Source organism: Erythrolamprus reginae, chromosome Z, assembly GCF_031021105.1.
Source record: "Erythrolamprus reginae isolate rEryReg1 chromosome Z, rEryReg1.hap1, whole genome shotgun sequence".
Classification (NCBI taxonomy): domain Eukaryota; kingdom Metazoa; phylum Chordata; class Lepidosauria; order Squamata; family Dipsadidae; genus Erythrolamprus; species Erythrolamprus reginae.
In genome coordinates, this window is record NC_091963.1 from 100,057,319 (window position 1) to 100,077,276 (window position 19,958).

Sequence of the window (19,958 nt, forward strand, 5' to 3'; positions counted from 1 at the left end):
TTTTCTAACCTTACCTGAAGGATTATGACAGTTAAAAACAACAACTTATGCTTTCCAATAAACTGAAACACATTATGAAGAATGGTTTGCATTTTGAATTTGGCTGGTGGCCCACTCTAATCAGAAGGTCCTTCCTTGATAATTTTTGACTTTCTCAATCTCTTTGGCATTTATCATCAATACAGATCTGGAGACCTAGGCTGAAAAGACTGATTTAGGAAGCAATGCAATCCATGAAGATCTGGCATTGTCTGGTTATAATATTGCTTGATGGAGATTTTGGGTGCAAAGGATAGGCTGCTGCTTGAATTTCTCCAAACTACACCTCCAGCATGCTTTCTATATAATCTGCCACTTAACAGTCTCTTCCAGAAACCACTTTTACAGAGGAGGAAGCATTCCTAATCTCTATTAATCAAGGAAAGACAAGAAGGAACAACTGCCCGCAGATTAGGATCTCGTTGGAGATAATGTGTAGTGGTTTCACCCCCATATTTGAAAGGCTTGCACTTCAGATAATTCTGGGTTTGGAAGACACGGCTTGGCTTTGCCAAAATATGAAATGCTGAACTCCAAACTGAAGTGAACTAATTTTGCCTTAGCTTTTGGTACCTTTAAATAATGAGAATTTGTTTGGCAACCTTGCTTCAGCTTGGGGTGTGAGGTGAAGACCCTGCTGAGGGCGTTATGTAGAATGGGGAAGAAGGCATCTTTCAAGAAGTATAAATAAATTCTTAAAATTGAGAAATTAACTAGTTTATTCCTTTCAAGAATGAAAGGTTTAGCCTCGTATTTTAAAATGTAAGTAGAGCTATTTGATTTGAGGCTCAGACAACAAGCGTGTGCTTCTATTATTCAGGCAAGAATCTGATTTCTGATATAGCAGCCAAAGTAGTTGTTGCCAGTCTCTTGCTTATCAGGACCTTCCTTACTTTAATTATAATCTTGGGCAGGAATGTAAGATGCACATCACAGTATTTATTAAAAATAGGGGGTTTTATCTATCTTTTTAAATTTTAAATTAGATTTGTCAGGAACTGTTTTTTATTGTGTTGTGAGCCGCCCCAAGTCTACGGAGAGGGGTGGCATACAAATCAAATCAAATCAAATCAAATCAAATCACATCACATCACATCACATCACATCAAATCAAATCAAATCAAATCAAATCAAATCAAATCAAATCAAATCAAATAAATTTCCATAGTAAGGAAGGCTGTAGTGGTTGAGATGCTGCCCTGTATCACTGGTTACAAGGTAGGATGGGAAATATGGTGAAAGAATACCAAGAAGAAAGAGCTGAAACAGCCATTCAGAGTCTGACTATCATGACTAACTCAGACCAATCATTCTCAAAAGATTAGATGAAAATGATAGAGAAGAAATCCATTGAACATAAGAAACATTACCGTATTTTGGTGTATAAGACGCACCTAGATTTTAGAGGAGGAAAAAAGTATTTTGAACCAAATGGCGTAGTATTATATTGTTTAATACCAGTGTAGCAGAATACTTTTTACAACCATGTATACTTTTTAAAACTTCAAACTTGACAGCTTCAAGACTTGTGGACTTCAACTCCCAGAATTCTTCCACCAGTCATGCTACTTCAGAAATGGGAATTGAAGTCCACAAGCCTTAAACTTGCCAGGTTTGAAGATCCTTGCACTTCTAACCCCTAATTCAGGGGACTTCAAACTTGACAGCTTTAAGACAAGTCTTGAAGCTGTCAAGTTTGAAGACCCCTGAGTTAGGGGTTAGGAGTGCAAGGGTCTTCAAACCGGGCAAGAGTAAGGCTCAGAGATGAAAATCAGGACAAACATCAGCTCAGAGAGTTTAGGAATTTATTTGCTGTCCATCTTGTATCCAATGTCTTTGGGTAGAGTCCAGAGTCTTTGTCTACCTTGCCTTCATGTCATTGCGGCTGCCCGGGGTCTCCAGCTGGCAGGCACAAGGCGGGCGTGCCACCCAAGTTAGCCGGTCCTGGCAGAGGCAGTGGCAACAGCGGCAACTGCTGAGGCGGCTTTGGCGGCTTCCCTTCAAGGAGCAACAGTGGCGGGAATATCACATCCATGCCCTAGGTCGCCAGTGCCACCAAATCATGAGGCTGAGGAGGTTGGTGAACAAGCCCTGAAGGGGCAGAACCATCGTCCGCACCATGTTATTGGGTAGTGGGCTTGGCTTGGATGAGTGGCTATGGTAGGGTCCGGGCCGGGCCTCCTTTCCCTGGCTGAGGCAGCTTCGCTCAGAGCGAAGCTGCCTCAGCCAGCCCTGATCATCTGGTGGGAGGGAGCTTAGCTCCATCAGCCCCTACCCCAATCTCCTGCCTTCAGAGGCACCTTTGGGAGGGCATGGCAGTTAGCGAAGGGTGCTCCAAGCGAAGCTGCCTCAGCCAGGAAGAGGCGGCCCCTGCCCGGTCCCTGTCACAGCTGCTCACCCAAGCTGAACCTGCCACCAAACACATGGCACTGGTGTGGACAACGGCTCTTCCCCTTCAGGGCCTGTTCACCAACCTCCTCAGCCTCGCGATTCACTGGCAGCAGCCTGTGGTGTGGACGTGACATTCCCAGTGCTGCTGCTCTTTGAAGGGAAGCCGCCGGAGCGGCCTCAGCAGTTGCTGCCACCGCCGTTTCTGCCTCTGCCAGGGAGGGAAGCTTGGGAATTCTGCAAGTGGTGCCCTCTGCTCCGAACACCCAGCACCCCACCCATCCCCAGAGCTGAGGTGCCGGCCTCCCACCGAGGGCTGCCGGGCAGCCTCAGCAACATTCAGTGTGTAAGACGCATCCAAATTTTAAAGCACGTTTTTGAGGGGAAAAGGTGCATCTTAAACAACGAAAAATAGGTTTCAGGTCTCAGAATTAGACTTGGGACAGCAAATTTATTAATTTGTATCCTGCCTTTATTATTTTTACAAATAACTCAAGGTGATGAGCCTATACAACACACCTTCCTCCTATTGTCTCCCAACAACAATCCTGTAAGGCAGAGTGAGAGAGAGTGACTGGTCCAGTAATCCAGCTGGCTTTCAGGGCTAGGACTCGTAATCTCCCTCTTTCTAGCCTGGTACTACTTAACCATAGACCATGTACTATGTGTTCAAATTATAAATAATATAATGAGTTTGACTTGACAGAAATATAGTGATAAATTGCAGTCCGCATGGACTATAATAAATCATTTCTGGAGGACGATGGATTGAAGAAAGAATCTGCTTTCAAATAAGGTTTCTTTTTATTACAAAAGTAAAAAATTAAGGAATGCCTTAGGAGGCATATAAAATACATCTTACATCATGGCAGCTAACAAAGGATATAACAATACAATATGGAGAATCTGGAAGGGACGGATGTGATGCATGAATGATGTGGCAGGATTTTACATCATAATAGGAGGAGCTAATAAAACACACACACTGTTAACTATTTAATTACTGAATAGCTATGAATGTCTCTGAATGTCTCTCGGGCTGTCAATACTCAGCGTGACATGACTATGCTACCCTAGAGTCCTCTTTGTAGACTTTAGTTCAGCATTCAACACCATCATACTGGACATTCTTTTAACTAGACTAAATCAATTAGCGATACCTGAACACCGATACCGATACCTGATATCTAAGTAGATCACAAACTTCCTAACAGACAGGAAACAGCTGATGAAGCTAGGCAAAATCACATCAGATACCTGTACAATTAGCACAGCCCCCCCAAAGCTGTGTACTCTCACCACTTTTCTCTATATACCAATGACTGTATCTCAAGTGATCCATTTCGTAAACTATTGAAGTTTGCAGATGATACAACAGTGATTGCTCTCATTCGAAACAACAATGAAACTGCACACAAGCGGGAGGTTGAACAACTAACCTCGTGATGGGACCGGAACTGTCTAGAACTGAACACACTCAAAACTGCAGAAATGGTGGTAGATTTTAGAAGAAACCCTCCCATCCTTCCACCTCTCACGATACTAGACAACACAGTATTAACAATAGAGTTCAAATTTTGAGGTTCTATGATATCTCAAGACCTAAAAAGGTCACCTAACATCAATAACATCATCAAACTGCTCAAGGATCTGCTGATACAGTTCTACAGAGGAATCACTGAGTCTGTCATCTGCGCCTCTATCGCTGCCTGGTTTGGTTCTGCAACCCAACAAGACCGACACAGATTTCAAACAATAATCAAAACTGCACAAACAAAACCCAATTACTACCAGCCTGCCTTCCACTGAGGGCTGTATACTGCACATGTCAAAAAGAGGGTTTTGAAAATATTTACTGACCGCTCACATCCTGGACACAAACTGTTTCAACTCCTACCCTCAAAACTTCACTACAGAGCACTAGGCACAAGAACAGTTTTTCCCCAAACACCATCACTGCTAAACAAATAATTCCCTCAACACTGTCAAGCTATTTACTAAGTTTGCACTATATTTGTTGTGGTTCCGTCTGAGGCCCCTCCGGGAACGGCTGACCTTCTGTCGGTTTCCAGCTCAGAGGGAGAGGCTGAGGAACAGGAGGTGCAGACAGACGAGGAGGAATCCCAGGCTGAAGAAGAGGGAGGACAGCCAGAGTCCCACCAGGGGGAGCTCTCCTCAGCAAGCAGCCTGGATTCCTTAGAGGAAAGTGCACAAGCCATAATTGATCTGCGACAACGGAGAGCTAATCAGAGACGGAGTCAATTGGCTAAATATTTTAAGCATTAAAGTGGCAGCAGCTGGGTTTGGGTGTGGTGCTCTTGGGAAAGGCTAAAAGGCAGACCCACCCTTCCTGGCTTGTGGAGTTTTATCTTTGAGAGTCGTGGGACCTGACTGTGAACTTTGGTGTCTTGGAATCCTGGTTTGTGCCTTTTGACTATTGAAACCTTGGGGGGGGGGTGCCAGCAAGAAGCTTGCTGTATTGTCTGGACATCAGGACCCTGCTGTATCATATTATATCCTGTCTGTTGGAAAGAACAGGTTTTCCTCTGTGCTTATTTTTTCCAGTTATAAAATACTTTTGGCTTTTACCAGAGTGTCTGGCTGTTTTTTCCAGTTGGTGTTGAGGTCTGGGGGAACCCAGACAGAACAATATTACTATTAGTTTTTTCTCATCATTTCTATCACCCATTTTCTCCCATGTATTATTATTATTATTATTATTATTATTATTATTATTATTATTATTATTATTAATTAGATTTGTATGCCGCCCCTCTCCGCAGACTTGGGGCGGCTAACAACAATAATAAAGAACAATGTACAGTACAAATCTAATACTTTAAAATATCTAAAATAATTTAAAAAGCATACACACAGCATACCTTGCATAAATTATATAGGCCTGGGGGAGATGTCTCAGTTTATTTATTGGATTTGTATGCCGCCCCTCTCCGTAGACTGACGGCAGAGGTAGGTTTTAAGGAGTTTTAAGGACCTTACGAAAGGCAAGGAGGGTGGGAGCAATCCTAATCTCTGGGAGGAGCTGGTTCCATAGGGTCGGGGCTGCCACAGAGAAGGGTCTTCCCTTGGGGCTCGCCAGCCGACATTGTTTAATCGACGGGACCCGGAGAAGGCCAACTCTGTGGGACCTAACTGGTCGCTGGGATTTGTGCGGCAGAAGGCGGTCCCGGAGATATTATATTATGACGTATGACTGTAATTTGTTGCTCGTATCCTTAAGATTTTTATTAATATTGATTGTTTCCTTGTTGCTTATTTGATCCCTATGACGATCATTGTGTTGTACATCATGATTCTTGACAAACATATCTTTGACAAACGTATCTACACTGAGAGCATATGCACCAAAGACAAATTCCTTTTGTGTCTAGTCACACCTGGCCAATAAAGAATTCTATTTTATTCTAGTGAGTTTGACAGAATTATTTGCTGTTTTTGCATAAAATCTTTGGACAAAAGACCATCTTTGCTCCCTGGGTCCCTTTTTTAACAGAATGATTTCATTCTGTATTTTCTTTCCTAATTGCACTGTTTAGTCTTTATTATTTCTGAAACTTCTGCTGATTATTTTGGCTATTTTTCTGTGCTATAGATGCCCCTTGTTCTGATCTTGGCTGGTAGATCATGTTTCTGTGTCTCTGTTCCTTTTGGACGGGAGGAACCGACAGAGAGGGATCAATAGGCTAGTTGAAGAGAAATTAACTGAGTTAAATGGCTCTTAGACTTTTATCAGTAGGGCCAACTGGAGAATCAGCTGGAGTTATTTTCACTAACAATAAAAATGCTATGTGAAACAAAGCGAAGAATATACTGCTCAATAAATACTGTAGATGTTGCATGGTAGGAAGTAATTAGTGTGAGCAGAAACCAAAATATTTTTCAAAAAACAACCACAATCCTACATGAATGTGAGAATTCTCATTTGTCAATATCTATCCACCAGATTACTGATTGCAAAAAAAATTATGCAATTAAACAAAGACATATCTGTCTTAAAAAGACCCTTCAATACTTCAGATCTAGCTGCTGATACTCCAAGAGGACTGTCAAATCAGTTGGTGGAGAATTTCTCAGGATTTTCACCAAGAGCAGCCTGTTTGAAAAATCCTCTTTTTGAGGCACAGCTCCTTGAGAGGCCAAAATCCTGTTTTACAGGTGCTGTGGTTGGCTCTGGTCCAGCTCCTGCCCAAGGAATGTGGAGGTGGATGTGGGGAAAACATCTATATGCCACAGGCCTGTTTTGCTCCCGATAGAATCTCCCGACGAAGGCTCCGCTGATGAAGGAAGCGTGAGTAGCAGGGAAGAGGGGAGTTTGGCAGGCAGCCCAGGAGGAGATCAATCATCCTTATCATCCCTGGATTCTGAACAAGAATGTATGACAGACCCACGCATGCGTAGAGTGATGCATAGGAGAGAACAACTGAAGGATTATTACAGGAGATAAGTGAGACCACCTGTGGTTGGGTGGGGCTGCTGTAATTAGTGCTACAGATAAAAAGAGCAGCGTGCTGATTTAGCCTCGTGGAAGTTTATCTGATTCATAGTTTCGTCAAGATCGAGGTTTTGCTGTTTCCCTGTTCAAGATTGTATGTGGACTTTCTGGACTTCGGAATTGGACTCAATTTCCCAGTTACTGGGTGAGAAATTGGATTGTATTTAACCTGTGCCTTGTGTGTACCAGAAAATCCCTTTGACATTTAAAAAGGGAGTTTTTTCTGCTTTTCCGTTGATAAAGACTTCTGGTTTTCCTTCTATCGTGTGGTGTGTGTCTTTCTGAACCAATTACCCTGTAATTATGGGCAGTTGGGACACACCGGCAGAACAACAGGTAGTCCTCAACTTATAGCAGTTCATTTAGTACCCTTTCTAAGTTACAATGGCAGTGAAAAAATTGACTTATGACCATTTTTCACACTTACGACCATTGCAATATCCCTATGGTCATGGTATCAAAATTCAGGTGCTTGGCAATTGACTCCTATTTATGATGATTGTAGTGTTCCAGGATCTTGTGACAAGAAAAGTCAGATTTGCTGAACAACTATGTAATTAACATAACCGTAATGATTCACTTAATGACTGGCAAGAAAGGTTATATAAAATGACGCAAAAGTTACTGCCTCACTTGCCAATATAAATTTTGGGATCAATTGTGGTCATAAGTTGAGGACTGTCTCTATTCATAATTGCACCAACTGGCACAGAACGTGTTTTTAAAACACTGAGCTGAACGTGCTAGGCTTCACTTTCTGTCTCCAGCACTGTACAGTATTATTTTGAAATAACTAATTTTCAAGACATGGGACTCCTTGACTTTTCTAGTAAAACACTCCCTGTGAAATCTAACAGCTATTATTCAGCATGATTCTTCTAAAACTCAATATCATCTTGAGTTCTTCAGATAGAGACATTCTACACATACTCAAAAGCCCTTAATCCAAGAATTAAAAGTGACCAAGTCTCTACTAGAGAAAATAGGAAAAAAATAATGTTGAAGGAACTATTGGGGGGGGGGGTCCACATGTGCACACACACACACATTACAAATGGGAGAAGTGTCATGTTATTAGAAAATAGGCTTCAATAAGGGAATCTTTTTCTTTAACCACAGAGTTCTATATACTAACAATAACCATTTGTACCTTAATTTTAGACATTGCAATGCAACATTCCTGGAAGTCTTGCTGAAAAAAAAATGGAATGGGGAAATAACCAAAGAGCTCTTTTCGTGCAAATGGGATAAATACAGCACCCTCCTCCCTATTTGCTTCCGGGCCTCATATTAAACTCAGCCCTGCCTATCCCGTTAATGGTTGTGCAGAAGTGGGGATTTTAGCACCTCTCTGGCTTATGGCTGAGAATCATTCCAAGCAGCTTTAATTGGATACATTCGCTAACATGAGACTTCAGGTTTTTACTCTAATTGACCACAAAATCATAAGTCCAAAATTACCAAGCTTGCACTGGCTTGTGCCAGCTTCTTCCTGCACCCCAATTATCTGGGATGTTGTTTGATTTTTAGCTTGCACAATTTGGGTGGGTGGGGGGAATAGAGGAAGGAAGAAGAGAATTTAAGGTAGTGGTTGGTTCAAAAAAAAATGCTGTATTTTTCACTTAATTCTAACATTTGTAAGAGGAGTGGATTAACCCTAGGACCTTTGATATGTAAAACATGTTTTGAAGGGGGGGTGTTTTGAGATGAAGCAGTTACATTAAGCTCTGCAGCTTTTGACTCCTACATGATAAAAAAATTCACAGTAGAAATTCTAATTTTTTCACAAGAGCTTATCTCTCTGCTCCACTCCTGCTTCAGTTTTATCCATTTACTTTCGTTATTTGCATCTCCTGACCTCTCTTTGAAAGGTATCTTCACCAATTTCTCTAATCTTAGCAATTCACAGGTAATATTTATGGATGGAAAAGGAAGGTTTTTACTCTTGTATTATCCCCGACATTCTGATAATTTTTAAATGAAGGAAAGTGGCAGGATTAAGTGAACATTCAGTAACCAGAAGAATAAAGTATTTCAATCTTAAAGCTTGTTGCCACAATGCAATAAACCTGGGTATTTATACAACCATAAATCTAACATATGATGCCATAGTTTTCTTAATCCTGTTCTAATAGATAAATTATCTAGTTACTCATACAGTAACATTTTAAACCATAATCCATGACTTAGAAATCATATTGTCTAGCTTCCCTCAACACTCTAACCACAAGCAAGAACACTACATTGTGTTTTAATTGTGCCTCAGTTAACAAGTATAAGGTTCATGCACCACACTAAATTATAATGTGGTTTGTTTGTTTTGATTTAGAATTTATTTATTTATATATTTATTTATTGGATTTGTATGCCGCCCCTCTCCAGAGATTCGGGGCGGCATACAAATCCAATGATCTATGCACACTATGGATTATTTTAAAAAAACAAATATGATTTGATTTGATGCACTGAATTATGCCATCATTTATTTCATTGTGGTTTGCTGAATATCTCAGTGGTCTGGATTATATATAAAAATCCTTCATAAGCCTCCACAAACCTTCATAAAGCTAGATCCAAGCAACACGGCAAAAGCAAATCAGAAATATTATGAGCTAATGCATATTGTGAGGTTAAGACAGATTATATCTTCATGTAAAAGAATAAAGTTTGGTATAAGGCCATTAATTGGCTAAAAACATGATTTCCTACCTTGTATTATGCACCATAAGAGACAGATATAATCTTCTATAGAGGACCGTTTGGAAAATGATAAAACATGGAGGCAGCATGAGCTCCAAGGTTTCCTTCCCCTAAACTGACGTTTTCAAGGAATCTTAAGATGCAGAGAATGTTTTATTTTTCAAAAAAAGGAGATAGGCATTGTTACCTGCTAATATCAACAGAGCAAGCTGCTTTTAAAGGAAACTCTGGAGAGCTGTGTTCAAAAGCTGAGAACCCTGCTTGATAACTCTGTGAGCATTTATACCTAGACATGACAGAACTGGGTCTTGAGGCTATAAAGTACTTAACATAGTAATCAGTGTCTCTCCTTTCCTTTCCACCATCAAACCTTGACACCTTCTGTGAAGTCAGCTAATATTGTTATCCTCACATTTTGGATTGATGGGAAAGAGGTCTGATTTGCCCACAGCCATTTTGGTTTATATCTGATATGTCACCCTCAGAGCAGTTAACAAAGAGCCATTAGTAGTTCTTGGTCCAGAAATGGAGGACTGAGAGAAGTCATGCTTCACTTTTTGTGTTCTGTGATACATTCCTGAGTTGAGCTTTGCAAAAAATGCAAACAGACAAAGGGAAAATAGGAGAAAAAGGAAGAGAAAAATATATGTGCTGATTGGGAAGTTATTAAATATTTAAAGTCATAGTGCCTGCTGGCCTTTTAGATTTTTCAGACCTACAAAATGATTCAAAGAATCATATTTTCTTACTTAACAACTCTGCTTTTTCTCTCCTCCTCTCTTCATCTTGACACTGAAGAAAATTCAGGTGTGACATTCAATGTGTGACAAGTGCATCCCCATTAAAAACTGACAATCAAAGCTTTAAAAATCACATGGTATTTCTTTCCTTGGATTTCCTTAGGAACATTATTGCTGTATAGAGAAATCCAGATGGGGCAAATATGGAGACTAGCCTTAGAACAATGTTTATAGAAATGCAATACAGATACTCAGAGTATTACTGCAGTATCTCTCAAGCAAAATATGATTAAAAAGCTAAGAATAGTGACCAAAGAATCTACTTCCAGAAAACTTCCTTTTTTATTTTTCTATTCTTTGTTCTCATACTTTTGCTAACCTTCATTTGCCTTCACTTATCTAAAGATTCAGGATGTTCTAAGCTTAGTTTATGCACATAAAACACATGCTAAAAGCAATGAATAAAAACACTACTTGGACATGGGGTGGGCAGGCATGTGCCCTTTTATATATGTAAACTCAAAACCAAAGTCTTCCTATAGCCACTTATTTATTTATTATATTTGACACTCCCTTTTAGAACACCTGCTTTAATCTCTAGATAATTGTTTCTTAACTATGGTAATCTTAAACTATGTGAACTTCAACTCCCAGAATTCTGAGTATTTGTCAAAAAGGTTGGAATGATTGGGAGCTGAAATCTGGATGATAATATAAAACACAGCATTGCTTTTCCACAACTGAACTATATAATTATTACACCTGCAAATAAGCCAGACTGGGAAAAGACAACCACACAAAGAAAGAGAAATTTGATAACATTTCTTATCTCATTTTCTCATTAATTATTTTTGTGCAGAATCTTCAGGATTCCCTTCAAAATGTGTCAGAGGTACAATACTTCAAAAAGAAGAATACTAATTGGTAGACAAACTCCCATATAAAGAGTTCCACGTTCTCTGATAATGTTCTTTTTTTTCAGCAACAGATAAGAAAATAATTGGCCATAATTGAAGGATGTAGAAGGATGATGCAGAGAGATTTTGAAAATGTTGGCTGCTGAAGCCCTTTTCATTCAGCTGTGGATATCTTCCATAGTCAACATCCATCTCTTCCTACTGTGATTTTTTTTATGCCAACTGAGCAGTTCAGTTTTAGGCCAACTGAAGCTTTCCCATCAAGTACACAAGATGGAAAATTTTATTTGCACATAAAATTAAATAATACAGTACTTGCAATATTTTGCTAACATGTTAGTACTGAGGCCATTCCTTTTAAAAACTAGGGGAATCTTTTCTTGAAACTCCTAAATAATAACACTTCAAGACTTCTCTTCTGCAAAAGAAATAAACCCTTTAGACTAGTCATTTCAAATTCGATACACCTTATTCTATCAGAAGAGGCCACTTACCGAAAATCTGATTCAATTCTACAGTGAAAACATTATCAGCAAATACATTTTTGTGTTTTAAAACATCAATCTACAAACATACCAAACAAAAATGTCTTTCATCTATTAGTCTGAAAATTGACAGGCTTCGTACTGTCATAAAGGGTCATTCTCTCAAACTTCATTGAATTTGAAGAAGTTACTCATTTGTTGATCTCAAATCTACCAAAACTCTGATACTTTGTTTTCTTTACTGAAATTTGGATTCAGGTCCTAAATCAACTTTGATAGTCTTCTAATCAATTCAGGATAAATTGTTTCCCCGAATTGAGGTCTGAATTGAATTTCATGGTTGATGGACACTTCCAATCTTTATGGAATTTGTAAAGTAGGCTATTGTAAAATTGGCCAAAATGGGATTTACATGGCATAAGATAAATCATAAGACAATTTATATTGTGTACCCAGAAGTAAAAATAAGTCACCCAAATCCTTTCACTTCTATGACTATTTATTGGAGGAGCTGAGTCCTGAAACATGCATAAAAAGCAGAAATTCAGCAGATACCTTTTTGTTCCATTACTACACTTCCATATCAGATAAGGTGGCACCTGTCAAATTTTTGCTTCTCATGCAGCTGTTCAGGGCAGAAATATTCTTCAATGAACTGATGACAGTTCTGGGCAATATAAGAAATCGGGAAACCTGACAGGAGAGCAAACACTTGCCTGATAAAATAGTACTACACACACTAATATGCCCAGAGAAGCCATTTATTACTTCTATAGGAGTCTATGCTAGCCTGGAATGTTAGACCTGCTCTAGCTTTAGAGTGAGCCAGTTGATTCAAGAAAAGGATATTGGGAGATGGTGATGAAATGTTTGAGGACTAAATTGTATGCGTTCGATGACTTATTCTACACCAACCAAACTAATGGGGAGCACATTTTCCTATAATCCTGCAACTAAATTCATCTGTTACCGTATAGCGGTAAAGCTTTATACATGATATGGGAAAGCATCCTTGCCTTGCACTTCAAATATTTTGAGCCACTGTTGCATTTAAGACATAACCCCACAACACCAAGAAGCAGGCTGCAATAGTTTTAATAGAAACATAGATTGACAGCAGAAAAAGACCTCATGGTCCATCTAGTCTGCCCTTATACTATTTCCTGGGGATTCTGACTCATGTCAAATAAAACAATGAGAAATCTTTGTGCTATTCTCTTCTGATTAAAAGATTTTGTAAAGCATTTTAATCAGAATTTTTTTTTAAAGTAGAGAATGATCTGGTCAGAGAACTTGTGAGTTGTAAACTATCAAAGCAGAGTAGAAGGAGCTGTACTTGAAGCTACCTCAAGCTTTACCTGATAGTGTCCAGAATTCATTGGAGTTAGGTGGTTATAACTAATTTGAATAAATGAAAAAGCAAAAGTGTACACAGTTAGAAGAAAACAATGAGGAAGTTAAGCCATTAGAGGAAACCCAAACAATTGAAGAATCTCCCCCCTCATCTGCCTTTCAAAATTGTATTTATCCTTTCATTAATCAAAATTAGAAGCTTCCCACTTCACTCACAGCATGACTCTGGATAGTATGCAATTAAAAACACAAAAGCTATATAAATATTATAAGCACTAGCAGGCAGTTAAAACAAGAACAAAATGAAAAAATGAAAGACTTGAGCAGTAAGCATTGCTTACTGGCAGGAGAAATGTGCAAGTAATTTTTAAGGGAAGATCCTCCCCACACTGAATATTACACCTTTGGGCTCTACCTTCAGAAAATTATCTTTTAAAATATAGACATATCTGGGAATAATAAAATTTACAGCCTCCCGTCTTAGATTTCTTCCCATGGACATTTGAGAATTAATGAGTTTGCAGCAAAGTTTTTAAAAATAGCCATGCAAGGATGTTTGTGTGTGTGTGTGTGTGTGTGTGTGTGTGTTTTCCATATTTAAGATTATGCTAACCACTTTGTTATTGATTAAGGATTGGATTTTTTTGTAGGATATGGTATCAGAGCAGTTACAAGTGGATTTAATCACCTTTTCAACAAATATTTATGGGTGAACAGGTGATTGAAGTCATGACAACAAGTCTTCTGGTACCCTAAAGACTAACAATTACATTGTGTTGCTTGCTTTTCTTCATGTTAGATGCAGGATTTATTACCCTCTTTCGTGCCATAAGATTTTTACACCTTTGGATTGAAACAGACATAACAGGATTTTGAAATTGAAACTCAAATTTGTGATTGTGAAGATAGCATTATAGCTGTGGAGCTATATGTTTGATTAATTAGTGAAAACTACACAGGTGAAATATTTGCAAGCGGTAGCATCCTAGTATCCCTGTAAACACATGTTAAGAGGTGCTGAAGGATTACCAAGGAGAGGAGGAACAATAAAAGAAAAAGAGAGAGAGAGAGATGTTAGTTGGATATAACATGAAAAGCCATTCTGCAGAGGCTGGACTTAATTATGAAATTAAATTAGAAAGCATCAAGAACTCATTGTTAGTCTCCCTCTGGCACTGGCAATATTAACTTGTACTATCACAAAGGGACATCACAAAGGGATGGTGAGAAAAAAGAGATTTTTGAGGTCCTGGACTGGGTGATTGAAAAGGCAGTTAATTTCCATCTATGACTTACTTTAAAGAAAAGCAACATAGATCTCCCTCCCTCCCTCTCTCCCCCTCCCTCCCTCTCCCCCTCCCTCCCTCTCTGTCTTTGTGTGCGTGTGTGTGTGTGTGTGTGTATGTACACCCATGTGCATTAAAACTGGAATGCAACACATCTTGAGAATCTGAAAAAAGGCATTTAAATGAGCAAATTAAAACAATTCCCATTTCAATGTATTTGACTAGACCTGAAGCCCAGTAGTCCCCTGACTCCAAGAGTCTTAGGGAGTAAGCTCCATTGAATTCAGTAAGGCTTGCTACAAAGTGTGCTTGAATCAAATGATGCGGTGAAAATAATGTCAGGTTCCTTACTACAGAGGTGTGGGTAAGAGTTGGGGAGGGGGCACTAGAATGGAGAGTGTTAGTTACCACTGATATTTCCCCCCTCATCCCAGCGTGCAGAATAAAGAGCGGGAATATAAATGACAGGAGACATTACTTTATTGGATTTTAATGTTCTTTTGATGCATTAAGACGGAAGTGCTGAATTTGTGTCTCTTTGTAGGGTGCTGAGACATGCAAGAAAAGGTTGAGGAGTCTTGCAACTAACTTTCTATTAAGAAAATTACAAGCTTCTACTATCTTTTAGCTTCTGTCGTTCTGTGAGCAAGGTATTTTGTGGTTTGGTTATTGAATCGTTTCCAGAGGGAGTGGGAGCGTATCTGCCATTGATACTCCCTGTCACAACCTCTTGGGTAACTCTGCTATTATAGAAGAAGGAATTCTCCCCCCCAGATTTGCAATTACCCAGCGAGGTGCGTCTCCAGATCTTTTACAAATCATCTCCCGCAGAATTCTATACGGTATATACTTGCGCAGAATTAGCCTCTCTCTGTTCCGCAGGGTTTTAGTACCGACCGAGAGAGTATCGGAGTCTCGCTTTCGCGGGACAAAGCGCCACCTTCGCCAACCGCACACACGCGGACTAAAGTTACTGTGCACTTTGGGGGAAGCAGCATCCCAGGATCCCCAAATGATTCGGGGGAAAGCATCCTTACCTCCAGTAAATAGGAAGGCTAGCCAGGTCTTTAAAAAATACCGCTCGGCGGAAGATCCCTTCTCCCACCTTTCCCCATCCCAAGGGACCGACACCTGCGCCTAGGAAGCCAAGGTTGCCCCACCGGCCGGCCAAGGGACCCAAGCACCCCGCCTACCTGCCCGTTCTTGCATAGATCTGCCCACATGCTGGTCCCGTCGCCGCCGCGCATCAGGACGTGGTAGGTGAAGAAATAGGTGCCCGGGATGTTGCAGGTGAACTTGCCCGTGGCGGCATCGTAGTTGTTTCCCAAGTTGGTTACGACGTCGTCGAACTTGAGTATCTCGTAGCCCTCGTGCGGGTTCTTGAGGCCGGCGTAAAAGGCCACGCGGGGCACCATGGTGTAGGTGGCTGCACTGATAGCCCCCGTGCTCAGCCCCGGCCCGGGCAGTCCAGGCGGACCGGTTTTCCCAGGATCTCCTCTCTCTCCCGGTGGACCTCGGGGTCCCGGGGGGCCGGGCTCTCCTGGGGGCCCAGGCGGGCCCGTTTTGCCCGGCCGCCCCGGCTTGCCCTGGGGCCCCTGGACGAGGGTGGAGGGCGGAGGCACTCCGCTGTGGTCGTTATTGGTGCTGCTGAGGCTTTCGGCGCCCTCGCTCCGGATGCTGCTGGCGCTGGTCGTGGTGCTGGTCTTGCTCAGGTAGGGGTCGCAGACCATGCGGCAGGTGCCCAACATCTCGTAGTGCCCGTCGATGCCCACGGAACTCACCAGCACCGGAATGAGGATCACCAGGATCAAGATCATCACCACGCCGATGGCCCCGGCGACCAAAGTTTTCCGGCCAATGCTCAGCCGCTGAAGGGGCTGGGCGCGGTGCCTCCCCGTGGTGGAAATGGTGACGGATGGCCGGGGCAAGCTGGCAGGAGAAGAAACGCGGCGGGTGGGGAGGGCAGAGAGGATAAACTTCAGGAAAGGAAGAAGAAAGATCTCCCGGTTGGGGAAGAGTGTTCTTGCGCCGTGTGTGTGTGTGTGTGTGTGTGTGAAAAACACACCCGCTGTCCCCTCGTTGGCTGGAGTATCGCCCTTAAGACTGCTGCTCTTTGATGGCCTTTTTATAACTGCTGCAGGTATGATCCCAGGTTTGGTATGGAAATGTGGGTTGGGTGAAGGTTAGAATGAAAGAAAAATTAAAGAAAAGAGGAAAGACAAACCGAGGGAACCAAGAGGCAGGCAGAGAAGTGAGAGAAGAGAGAGCCAGCACGTCCTTTACTGGATACATCTTAGTAAGATGCCTTCATTGATTTGTTTTCTCTTTTCCTTCTCCCTGCCCCCCCCTCCTTACTCAATTTTCTTCCACCCCCTTTGGGGAGGGGGGAGAGAACAATCTTAGATTGCAAGGGAAAAATAACCTGGTGCTTGGGGCAAAGAAGAAAAAAATAGAATGGAGCTACAGAAGTCCTGATGCCCCCACCCCTTTATCCAGATAGCTAAGCCAGGTCTCATTTAAAAGAACTGAAATATTGTTTTAAATGTTATTGCTAAGTTTGGTCTCCCAAGGATCTTGTGAACAACTTCATTTTGTCTTTGTTCCCATTTGCACTTCCGCTGATAATACCAGCCCCACCCTCTACTCATAAGGCTGCCTGGGAGCCCATGAGGGTGACCCCTTAAATTAATTAAGTATCCTAGCAAGTCAGTGTTTCCCTCTTCCGCCCCCCGCCCCCCGGATACTGCCAAACAAGAAGTGTGTACAATATAATATCAGTTTTTAATTTGGAGGTGAACTCAGGGGACCAGTAGTAGGTGGCATCAGAAGTCTGTCTTGGGAGCCACTGGTTGCCCTTCTACACTGCAGGGGCCCCTCCACCGCAGGCATTTCTTTCCCACCCTTTGCCCCAGGGGGGAAATTCAAAAATTTCCCCTATTGCTTCTGTGGGTGTGCCTTGGTGGGCGCGGCAGGGGAAGGATACTGCAAAATCCCCATTCCTACCCCACTCTTGAGCCACCCAGAGGTGGCATTTGTCAGTTCTCTGAACTACTTAAAATTTCTGCTACCGGTTCTCCGGAACCTACTGAATTTCAGCCCTACTTTGCCCTCCTTGTTAGTAGTAGGTTGCCTAAATTCCTTTCATGCCTCTCACATTTATGGGTTTTTTTTAATGCTAGCTTCTCTTCAGGCTTCCAACAAGAGGAATATGCCGCAAATATGCTCATGTTACACCAACATGCCGCAGTCTGCATTGGTTGCCAATCAGTTCAAAGTGTTGGTTATGACCTATAAAGCCCTTTATGGCACCGGACCAGAATATCTCCAGGACCGCCTTTTGCCGCACGAATCCCAGCGACCAGTTAGGTCCCACAGAGTGGGCCTTCTCCGGGTCCCGTCAACTAAACAATGTCGTTTGGCGGGACCCAGGGGAAGAGCCTTCTCTGTGGCAGCCTCGGCCCTCTGGAACCAACTCTCCTCAGAGATTAGAATTGCCCCCACCCTCCTTGTCTTTCGTAAGCTTCTTAAAACCCACCTTTGCCGTCAGGCATGGGGGAACTGAGATATTCTTTCCCTCTAGGCCTCTACAATTTATGCATGGTATGTTTGTATGTGTGTTTGGTTTTATAATAAGGGGTTTTTTAGTTGTTTATTGTATTGTTACATGCTGTTTTTTATCACTGTTGTTAGCCGCCCCAAGTCTACGGAGAGGGGCGGCATACAAATCCAATCAATAATTTTAAAAAATAAAGAGGAAGGAGGGCAAAACTGCACTACTTCACATGGGCAAGGAAAGGGGGTGGCTTATTTGCCATTTGGCTTAGATCCTCCTCTATCAGTTTCACTCTTTCCCCTAAAGTTTTTTTTTTAAATGATTGTGGCAGCTAGCATTTCTCAGACTTATTTTATAGGACCCTGAAAGCTAGAAGCACATTCATGGTGGACCTGCTTCCTTCCTAGTTCCACTCTGGAGTCTTTCCTCCTTCATTTTAACTTAGAAGATGCCCAAATGGTCATCGTAAGGTTTTAGCAAATAAAATCAACCTAGAAATGACAGGGAAGGTCCTGAATTCAGACCCTCCTCATTAGAGGGTGCAGAAAAGAGCAACTAAAATGATAAGGGGACTAGAGACCAGGTCATACGAGGAAAGGTTGCTGGAACTGGGCATGGATAGTCTAGTAAAAAGAAGGGCTAGAGGGGACATGATAGCTGTATACAGGTACTTAAGGGGTTGCCACAGAGAGGAGGGGGACACACTGTTTTCCAGGGCACCAGAGGGCTGGACGAGGAACAACGGTTGGAAACTGACCAAGGAAAGATTCAACCTGGAGATAAGAAAGAATTTCCTGACAGTGAGAGCGATCAACCAGTGGAACGGCCTGCCAGTGGAGGTTGTGGACTCCCCAACTTTGGACATTTTCAAGAGGAGATTGGACTGCCATTTGGCTGGGGTGCTGTAGGATTTCCTGCTCAGGCAGGGGGTTGAACTTGATGACCTGTAAGGTCCCTTTCAACTCTAATAATAAATAAATAAATAAAATGTGTTTTCTCCACTGATTGGGACATGTTGAAGGGGAACAGCAGCAAAATCTGAGATAAAACCAATCACCTGCCTGTCATGAGTGGCATATTCATTAAACATCCCATAATGATTTGTAATAGACCCAAATGAGGCAGGATAAGGACTATTGAAGGGGACAAGTGTTAAGTTGGTATTGTGTGGCGCCAACTCAAAGTTGAAGGGACAATACTTTAGTTCAATGGTGAGGAGGAAAAGCTTTTTTTCTGTCTAACAATTCTGGAGAGTGGATTAGAAATAAAAATAAAAAAGAGGCTGGGAAATATCTATAAAAGTTGTACATTTTCTCATATTTCTTGATTTTGATAATTATTAAAAATTCAGTGGTTTACAGTTCAATCAGCTTTTTGCTCTTCCCATCATGTTTCATATTTAGGAGTATCAAATAAGGTAATAATTGTTGGTATGCAGAAACGCACTATAATAAAATCTGAATGTACTGTATCTTATTTGTATCTTCTTTGTATCTATGTACATACACACATATTAAACAGCACAATAAGGATCTGAAGCCTGTATGATTATAATAAGCTGAAACATTTGAAATATGAATGTCATGAATAGTACATATGTATGAATGGCTGAATTAATTAATTAATTAATTGGGAGATTTAAAATTAACCATTCTACAAGAAACAAAATTAAAAAGAAATTGTCTTTGAAGTGAGTGAAAAGTATATTTAGGAAGTGTTGTGATTCAGCCTGCGGCTCCTCAGGGACCGGCTGCGTCTCTGCTGGATCCATGCCCAGAGGAGGAGGACAGTGAACAGGAGGGGGAGGACCAGGCAGACGGGGGAGAGGAAAGTCAGGAAGAGGAGGAGGTAGAGCAGCCTGAGAGCCCCGGGAGGGGGGGCTCTCCCCAGCTAGTAGCCTGGACTCATTGGATGAAGATGCACAGGCTATAATTGACATGAGACAGCGACGTGCAGCTCAGAGACGGACCAATTAGAAAGGTAT

General features: G+C 41.6%; 1 protein-coding gene across 1 annotated transcript in view; it reads right to left on the reverse strand.

Moving 5' to 3' along the window:
- C1QL1 (complement C1q like 1) overlaps positions 1–16,238 on the reverse strand; it is a 55,303-nt gene extending 39,065 nt beyond the window's left edge. Inside the window, exon 1 of the mRNA XM_070766934.1 lies at positions 15,615–16,238. Coding sequence (XP_070623035.1) covers positions 15,615–16,238 — 624 coding nt within the window. The remainder of the gene's footprint in view (positions 1–15,614) is intronic.
- Between the last annotated feature and the right edge of the window lie 3,720 nt (positions 16,239–19,958).